Here is a 10,229-nt window from a genome sequence, read left to right on the forward strand (position 1 = left end):
AAACACGAGGTTTTTTTCTATGTGTAACAAAGACTATTGGGGGGGGGGGCTGGGGGGTGTTCTACGAGCTTTCTCACAGCATACCCAGGGACAACACCTGAGCGAAGAAAATTCAGACTGGAGCAATTTTTAAAGAGTATATCTGAAGATACGACTTAATGTGTCTGTGCCTGTGTCACCTGTAGCAAAAATGTCACTACTCTGTCCCTGTATCATAAGGTATTTATGAGAAAATAAATCCGGAGTAACTGAATTACTTCAAAGAGCTAGAACGGTCTTCAGGCTAACACTACTCCTTAATATCACCTGCAAGGCAAGCAGAGAGGATGAACTGGCAGAGTTCAGAGCTTTCTAGAAGAAACTCAGAGCAGGTATTGCTGCCCCTCTTCCACCCTAAGGTCATCAGGCAAGGGGCATCTGGCTTCTGCGCCAAGAGGGGACCTTGCTGTCGGGCAGAGAGGGGGGGGCCTTGGGAAAGCTACAAAGACACCCTCACCAGAAGCTGCGGGGGGGTCCCCACCAGGACATGACAGGACAAGGGGGACACTCCTCTCCTCGGGAAGGTTAAATTCACAAGGGGTACTGGATGCCCACACCTCGTCTCCCACACTGAGCTCGGAGAAGGAAAACACCCCCTCGACCCCCACAGCGAGGGAGGGAGGAGGGAAGAGCCAGGGGGAGAGGCACTTTCTCAGGCAAGGTACCTCACCCCCAAAGGCTTCCCATCTGTGAACTGGGGTGACGAGGAGGAAGCAGTCTCTGGAGGAGCAGCTGGCAGGGGAGGAAGGAGCGCCGGGCTGGGCTCTGTGCAGGGCTGTCCCCAGAGCACAGCTCAGAGCTGCCCGAAATACCCACAGCCTGGGTTTAGGGTGATTTCCCAGCATCATACCACTAAAAAAGTCACAACAGGAAAGCGCCTTTGTGAACACGTTAGCTTTCAAAGCCAGGGCAAAGGAAACTATGGTTCGTTCATCCACAATCTGAGCACTCCTGCTGTGCCAGGCACTCCCATCAGTGGGTTCACAGGGCTCCGGCGCCACGCTCCTGGGGCGGGGGCAGTAACAGGCAGTACCTTCTTGGCCGGGTGAATTCCTTGGATGCTCTTGATGCCTGGAGGGCCGGCTGAGTGCACGTGGGCCCCCACCGGAGGGTGCTGGGGCTGCTGAAGCGCCCCCTTGGTCAGCGTCACCTTGCGGGCAGGCTGCTGTCTCACTTCTGGGGGCTGAGGGAGCCGCTGAGGCTGGCCCTCCAGGTGAAAAAAGCCATCGCTCTCTCCTCCCTGCTGAAACCAAGGCAGCACGCTGGTCAGTCTCCGCACGAGCAGGCATCCCTCCCCAGCATCGGGGTCCATCTCGATCAGTGTTCAACTGAGAAGCAAAACCATCAAGCCTGCCATTTCACTAGGGCCACTAAGGAAATTTCTTATTTGACGGGTGTTTGGGTTTTAATAGTATTTTTCAAATTTAAAACTAAGATCTTTAATTACTTTATCCACTCAAGAGGTCTGTAATTACTAAAGTAAGTGCTGTTGAGTTCAGTGAAATAGTGCTTGACTTTAAAAATACTTCATACTCGACATGGCTTTTCCATTTTCATGAGCATTCTTGTGAAAATCTGACAGTTTGTATAGGCAGTGGTTTTAAACTTTTAACTCCCACTCAAACCTAATGAAAGCGGGTCATCACCCTGACTCGCCCCGCTGTCCCCCGGCGCTGGTTGTGAATCCCGGGCGCACTCCAGTGCCTTCCTCCCTGCAGATACAACCCTGAACACTGGGCTCCCCAGAGTGCCCGCAGGCTGAGCAGCACCCTGGTCGCCCCTCCTCCTCTGAGTCACAAGTACCCACACGTAGGCTGGCCTCCGGCCTCAGTCCTGTTTGGAACAAGAGCAGACCAGCCAGGAGTCTGAGAAACTGAATGAGGAAATTCTAGAAATGAAAGAGTTACTGGAGGCCCAGACAGGTCCTCCCCACATGGCGGACAGGGAACCGCGGGGAGACAGCAGGAAGAAGAGCTGAGGAGGGGTCTGAGGGGGCAACGCACTCACAGCTCGCCGGCCAAGGGCAGGACGGGGCGCCGAGCACCACCGATCCCTGAGCGCTGGCTGAGCACTAAGCTGGGCAGCGACAGGGCTGCCTCCCGGGAGACCAGGCGAAGAAATGAAAAGCCCAGGCCCAAACGGATCCTCTGGTGAATTCTATCAACTGTTTAAGAAAGACAGACTCCCAATCTTACACAATCTGGTTCAGAAAACAAAAGCGGAGGGACAACTTCCCCACTCATTCTCTCAGACTTGTATTACCCTTTTACAAAAGTCAGACAAAGACATCAAAAGAAACAAAAGCCACAAAAGAATATCCCTCATACATACACATGAAAAAAATTCTCACCAAAACACTAGCAAACTAAATTCAGCAACGCAGAAAAAGAATCATACACCATAACCAAGTAAGATTTACCCCAGGAATGCAAGGTTGGTTTAACTCAAAAATCAGTTATGAGACCACGTCAGTAGAGGAAAAGACCACATGACCACCTGCACTGATACAGGAAAAGCACTCATAATAAAAATTTTCAGTGAACTAGGAACAGAAGGGAAAAATCAACCTGACAAAGGAAATCTACCAAAAATCGACAGCTCACATCATGCTTAGTGTGAGACTAGTCAGGGGTATTCGACCTGCACGTTAGTCACCCGGGGAGCTCTCGTGTGTTAGTGTTCCTGGACTTTGACCCAGAACCATCCAATTAGACCCTCTGGAGCTGGAACCCAGACATGAGCATTTTTTAATTTTGTTTTGTTTTTGGGGTTTTTTTGCAGTACGCGGGCCTCTCACTGTTGTGGCCTCTCCCGTCGCGGAGCACAGGCTCCGGACGCGCAGGCTCAGCGGCCATGGCTCACGGGCCCAGCCGCTCCGCGGCATGTGGGATCTTCCCGGACCAGGGCACGAACTCGTGTCCCCTGCATCGGCAGGCGGACTCCCAACCACTGCGCCACCAGGGAAGCCCCAGACATGAGCATATTAAATGAGAAGTTTCAGAATACAGAGAAGGCAGACCTGGATGAGCACCCGGAACAGCACCTGGCAGTGAGAACGCTGAGCACTGGGAATAAAAGCGCTCTTCCAGTGATGTTGTCCAGCCAGGGCTGAGGATGGCTGAACCAGGTGGGTGCCCCCATAATGTTCTGTGACTCTGTGACTCTATAATGTCGGCTATAATTGCCTGAAATGGGATCCTGCTGGGAGTTATTCCAACCTGATGGAAGACTGTTCCCCAAATGAAAACAGACGCACTATGGAAAGGCAGGCCATTCTGCAGGACCAGGATCCACATAAAGTCAGACTGCTTCTTGTGCTTCCTGAAACTTCTCCATTACATCTTTTATCCAAAAGGTGTGAGCAGGTACCCCAGCCAGGCAGAGATGGCCTATTCTCAGCACACAATTTTTCAAAGTTCTTATCTTGAAAAGCTATGTGAACACTCTCTAGTTTTGTATATGCTTGAAATTTTCTATACTAAAAAGTTGAAAATTTTAAGGATATGTGACACCACATATTCCTATCTTTAAAAGCCAGTAGTCCATCACTTATTAATTTACTTATTAATTTACTTAAAATCATATTAAAATTATGTTAGTATAAGATTCATAAATTCACTATTCAAATGTTAAGTCTCACTGTTCTTAAAAACATCTCTTTATATGGGCTGAGACTTCACACTAGCCCCCAGGTCCCACCAGAGGCTGTGCTATAGATGCAGGTGGCACTGGGTCACTAAATTCTCCACATGTGGGGTAGCTCAGCTACCTAACAGTCTACTGACTGATTCTCCACCATCTACCTTTTTCACGAATGTGGATAAATGAACTGGCTATTATGTACGGTTTAGAGAAACCAGTGGCTTAGACTTGGGTGAGTCTGTTTTTGTTTACCAAGCCAAAATTTCCTATGCATATAGATGGCACTGAGATATTTACTGAATAAAACAATCAATGGTAGATCAGGCTTCTAAAAGCTACGTAGTTCTGAATGTGCTATTAAAAAAGAGATTACAGTATCAGGATACTAGGTTATAGCCACTGTCAATTAGTTCATACGTATTTACTAAATGCCACTGTGATACTAAAAAAGGCCAGCCTTCAGTTCAGCACTGATACTGGGTGCAGCAAAAAACATACTGTCATGCTGTACAAATCGGTAATCAGCTGGTACATGTGGTCTAAAAGGAATGATGTCCATATATACGGTGGACAACATGGTGAATATCGTTGCAGATATTTTCTTTAGCAATCCAGAGCTAAAAACGTAGATGATCTTAAAATAGAAAACAAAAAAAGAAAAAGAAAAAGAGAGAGAGAAAAAAGGGAATTCCCTCGCCACCAGTGGTTAGGACTCTGTGCTTCCACGGCCGGGGGGCCTGGGTTCAATCTCCAGTTGGGGAACTAATATCCCACAAGCCACGAGGAGCGGCCAAAAAAAAAAAAAAAGTAGATGATCTAGATAGTAAACTTTTATTTAAAAAGAAGAGCTTGCACCAAAAGTAGGGTATTTGCCTATTTTTAAGGTATACACTGTGTGTATGTATTTGGGTGATAAATATGTAACGCTGTGGTGATCTGATGATTTTTAAACTGGGAAATAAGAATAGAAACATTTAGTCAATAAACACCCCAAACAAAAATTCTCTTTGCTGCTATTCTGAGTTAAGAGACTGGTGATAATTTATGTCTGACAATATCAGGTCAGAGGAACACCCTGAAAAACAAAGTTATAAACTTTTATTTTCCTTTCAAAACAAGTTTACGTTTTAAAGTAAGCGTGATTCCCATCTGCAGTTCAGAAATACAGGTACAGGTTATCACAAAAAGCCTCTCCATTTAGGACTTCCTAGGAGATGGCCTGAGAAGACACAGTAAAGGACGTCTGTGATCAGAGTGCCAGTGCCGCCTGGCGGTCTCCCCGCTCCGTCTGCATCACACAAACTCACGGGCACGGTGAGCACCCCTACTCCTCCCCACCCGGGGAGCCTCGGCAGCCGCCAGCCTGACCTGCTCACTCGAGGGGGCCCCCAGCATCTCTAACCCTAAGGTTTCCCAGGACACGTAACTGCTTTATTCTTCTTCACAGCGTTAATCACCACTCACAGTCCTGTCACGCTCACGAGAACAGGAGCCCCGCGGGCAGCACTGGTCGCCACGCATCCTCGGCTCAGAGAAGAGGACCGAGCCCTGGGCGGGAAGATGACAAGCACTTGGTGAGTCAACGATGAACAAGAAAGAGGGATGCTTCAGGCAGGGATTATAACAAAGGCCCAACTTTTGGGAAAAACTGCTATCGTCAGCTTACAAGTGACGGGAAGGTCTGGGTAAGTTCTGGAGTTACTTATATTCAGGACAGTGTTTTACACCTTCTACAGCTACAAATGATGTAATAAACTTTATAACAGAAATTTCCAAGGCACTCTAGGCTCTCCATCACCATATGCTGAATGGCATCATTCAACATGCTCCACTCACGGGAAGATGGATGGAGTTGTTTGCTGAATGTCTTCAATTTGACAAGTAGTACACTAGGGTCTGTACAGAGACTGTTTTCCTTCAATCCTCCCTCAAGGTAAACATTATTATTCTCACTTTCCAAATGAAAAACCCGAGATCCTTGGTCACACAGTAAGTGCTTTTAGGACTTCCTGTCTCAGTGGTTCCAAAGCATGGACTCCACACAACCTCATAGGCAAGGAGCTTATACAAACATAACTATTTTTAGCAGGGTTGGAAACAAAGGGACTAACCATCATTCAATTAAATCATTTTAAGGAAATGAAGGTCTACTATAATGCTCTGCTCTGACATTTTTCTGGAAACCATGCTGAGGACTCAAGGCTTAAATATAAGTAATAAGTTATTTCATTTTGTAAGAAAAGCAGATTTCTTTTTCAATTGAGAGAACAATTATTTTCTTTCAAATTAGCACAACGAAAAGCTAATTCTTAGGATAAATTTTAAATCCCAGAGTTATTCCGGTTAACTAGGCAACATTCAACCTACTAACTTCTAGGCTGTGGCCAGAAACATATTTTTTACACCTACTCTCACGTTCTCACAGACACAGAAAAAAGGTGAGTGAGAACCAAGCCAAACTGAACCCCCCTATTTACTGAGAAGCCTTCTACAACTTGTCTATATAGTTAGCAGCACTGAAGGGGATCCCAAAATTATTACTTATGTAAATTTTAAAATACTGTCGATTCAAATCAGGACTTTCAGAAACCTGAAAGTTTCATTAAAAACTTATTAAGTTACATTATCATCTTAATGTAAGGAAATAACTAGTCATCTGTGGATGGCAGATTACATTCCATTCAAAGAAAGGAAATCCACTTTGAAAGTGCATTTCTCTAGGGTGGCACAGTTCCCTTTTAAATTCTTTGCACGGCAGTGTGTTTAGACATGATTTTAAATGCCTTTTACTTCCTCCAAAACAGATGAAGAGAAAAGAAGTTGGCCTGTCTCAGACCAACCTGGAAATATTTTCTTGGTTTTTTCCCACAAATAAATATCTTTTAAAGAATACTATAAAAATGTCTCTTGAGAGCAGTTTTTCTTAAATATAAAAGGCACTTCCTGAATTAAGTAAGCTTAGCGAACACTTTTTATCAGCTTAATCGTTACAAAAAATGAGGTTTGTAGCCACCAACATTAGCATGACAAATTTATTTATAACAAATTGTTTAAATGTATAGATAAAAATGCCCGTTGATATTGTCAGGGTATCAAATCTTATTTTCATTCTTAAACATCATGAAGAAGTGGTATCGCTGGCTCGCATTCACTCGTGAGCAAACTGATTAATCCCTCTCTATAGAAATCTCAACTCTTGATTACACCTATCAGACGTTAAGCAGCATTATTCTAGAGTGACAACACTTGACAAATTCCCCAACCATTTTTCTCAACCTTTGTGGCCCTGCTAGCTTGTATTAACCCTGATGAAAAATTAATTTTCCTTATCTTCTTCTAAACCCCAAAATCCAAATCCGCCAAACTGGCAACGCTTTCTGTAAAGGTATTATGAAAACCTCTAAAAGATTAATTGCATGTCTTCAGGTGACATTAAATTAATTTCTGTACTCATGACAGACATTTGATACTCCGTACTGAGAGGACAGATAACATTGTCGGGACACAGAAAAGGACAGTGGTTAGGGTCCCAGGGCCGCCTCTTATGAATTCTCCTTTCGATAAGGCCTACGTCACTGTCATGGCAATGCTGCTGATCTGCCAGCCCACAGACCTCACAGAGCAGGTTTCTATTAACTACAACAATGCTGGGCCTGGCCCTGTGATCTTTAGAAAGCTCACCCAGAATCTGGACAATAAATGATATGCATGCTCTACGAAGTTTCTAAACACAAATACATTTCATGCTCTAGTCTGTCTTTGAGACTACTACTTAAAGGAGAAAAGATAAAAGAAAATAAACAGGCTAATAACATTCTTATCCAGGCTCCTGTGTCAATTCCCTAATTAAGCTGCTGCAATATGATATGAGGTGAGGACACTTCACATGTGCAGTGTCCATCTATTCTATGCAATAAATTATCCTTACATCTGGCAAGCATGCAAAACATGTAAAAGCAGCAACTTAAATCTAAAATGCTTCCTATAAAATTCCAGTAACAGGTCTACACGGGTTGAACTGAAACAAAATCCTTAAGGTTAAAGGGATCTCACAAGTGCTTGCTTGGGCTTCCTGGAGAAAAAAAGGATTCAACCGGTAGGTGCACCAGGATTTCGCCTTACGGTGATAACACGGCACAGTTATTCAAGTGCTCTCTCTCACTCTCTCTCAACATTCTACCTTTCTGAAACTAGTTAGGTTTGGGGAATCTTTTAAAAGCAAAATTAATTGGCCTTTGGAGAAATATACCAAAGACTTGAGCCTGTGAGGGGATCTGATGCCCCAGGATTCTCCAATTTCTACAGCACAGACCTACCAATCTAAAAAAAGGAAAGGACTGCTAGAAGTGAGACTGCGGTTCACCCAGCAGCAGGGGCCCACGAACTCTGGCTTCTCCAGCAAGAGCGCCCCTGTAGGGATGAAGCTCCGGACTCTGGAAAGCAGACGCTTCCAACCTGCCCCGGATGGGCAGCTGGGAAGGACCTACTTCAGAGCGCTGGGCAACTTCCCGGCGCAGGTGACGAGGCTCCTATTCTTGGTAGCCGTTCGAAGTGAGGAGAGGGAAGTTACCCAAGACGCTGGAGAAAGCAGATTCCTTTTCTGCTGGAGAAGGTGGGTTAGCAAATCCTGATTCCTAATTACCAGAGAATTATTTCTGATTTAACCATTTATTTTGCTCTGAAAGAAACACCATATGCCTAAAAACACCTATAAATTCAAGTGTAGACATTCTAATTCATTAAAACTGATTCCTGTCCTCTAATGAACAGTAGTCTATTCTGCCCAAATTTAGAGGTCACATGTTTAAGAATGCTTAAAACGTCATACCTCTAGAAGTTATCAGTTCTTCCCACCAAAGTGTTTCAAAGCTCTTAAAAACAATTACTTATGCACAGTAGCTTCTCCTCCAAAAGAAGATTCTAGAATATACATCTTATCAAACAAGCGATTAATCAAGATTCATGCCCCATTTTTCTTCCTCTCTCATTTGCCTTTCGGCCATCTGACTGCTCATCAGCTCCTCTAACAGAGAAATGATCAGGCAACAAATGAGGCCCAACTACAACGAGCCACTTGGCCACTCTCCCCACCAGAGAGGAGAGGGATGGCAGGACGAGAGGGAACCAGGGGTCAGCAGGGTGCGAGTCTGGGCTCTCACCTCCTTGGACGGTGGTGCCTCCACGCCCACCCCCACTCCCCGTCCATCTGGGCAGGGCCTCTCCTGGTTCCCCTACCTGTGTCAAAGAAGCTTCTCTTACACTCAGCTTCCCAAAGGTGTTTCTCTATCACAAGCCCACTGCAGTTCTGTCCTTTACTACCCATTTCCAACTCACTTTCATCTGACTTGCTTTCTCCTGGTCCTCTAGCATGGCATCAGCTCTTGGATACTGCCCAAAACCATGGCATCAAGTCAGCTTCCACCAGAAACCAATGAGTCAGGACAGCTGAGTCCTCCAGCCGTGGCCAGGCAGCTTGGCGAGTCACAGAATGACATACACAACGTGAGCCTTGTTCTGCCTTGGCCTGGGGTGTGGGTCTCCCCAAGAACAAGTCATCACCACACACTCATCAAACAGCAGCCAAATGTACGATACAATCGCATCTTGTAAACTGAATTAACAAGGATTAATGCTATTTCTGGTGTTATCATACTCTGCTTACTAGTGTCATCTAAATGTCTACAATGTACAGCTGTTACTTTTATAATCAGAAGTACCCTGGGGGGGGGGGGGGGGGGGGGCCCGTGTCCGCTGCATCGGCAGGGGGGGGGGGGGGGCGGGGGCGGAAACGACGACAACACCACACTGTGTTAACTCCTCCTCCTTGGATATTTCCATAAAGAAACTGTAAACAATGCCTGTATTTTTAAAGCGAGAAGCTACTTATTTTCTCTATTATTTCAACAAATGTTTCTTAAATATTTATAATGTATTTGAGACAAAAACTAAACTGAAATGGAAACCCAGCCTCAGTCAAGAGCAGTGACTAGGAGACAGCTCCAGCAGTGGGCAGAGAAGGGCAGGGCGCGGCGGGGTCGTGCAGGCGCCGAGAAAGGGCGCAGCGTGAGTGTGGACGGAGCAGGGAGACAGAACGACAAGAGCAAGGCGGCCAGACCACGGAACAACAGGGCACGTCCAGAGAACGGGAGGCCACGAGGGTGACCACTTGTACCCCCACCTGCGACTCCTTCTCAGACTAGAGTCCCCGAAGACTGACAGATGACTCCAAGACCAGCACTTCTGTTTCTAGTAAATCTGATACACAGTGTAAGAAACTCCTTATACTATTTTTGCAACTTCTCTTGAGATTACGTGTATCAAAATTAAACGTCCTCCACTCCACAAAAAAAGATCAGGTATGCACACACCATCGCGCTAGAGAAAATCTGAGAATAACTTTTGAGGAAGAGAAGAAATCTACAAATGCACACCAACCCCCAAAAGCAAGCTCACACAAACAAATTGGGACCTTTTACGTGAAGCATTTTGACAGCCTTTTAAAAGTAAAATACAAGAATATCATGACTGGACAGCTGGCTTTCCTGCTG

General features: G+C 45.5%; 1 protein-coding gene across 1 annotated transcript in view; it reads right to left on the reverse strand.

Moving 5' to 3' along the window:
• RBM33 (RNA binding motif protein 33) overlaps window positions 1–10,229 on the reverse strand; it is a 113,418-nt gene that overhangs the window by 11,478 nt on the left and 91,711 nt on the right. The window contains exon 16 of the mRNA XM_007457182.1: window positions 1,073–1,279. Coding sequence (XP_007457244.1) covers window positions 1,073–1,279 — 207 coding nt within the window. The remainder of the gene's footprint in view (window positions 1–1,072; window positions 1,280–10,229) is intronic.

This window comes from Lipotes vexillifer, unplaced genomic scaffold (assembly GCF_000442215.2).
Source record: "Lipotes vexillifer unplaced genomic scaffold, Lipotes_vexillifer_v1.1 scaffold944, whole genome shotgun sequence".
Classification (NCBI taxonomy): Eukaryota; Metazoa; Chordata; class Mammalia; order Artiodactyla; family Lipotidae; genus Lipotes; species Lipotes vexillifer.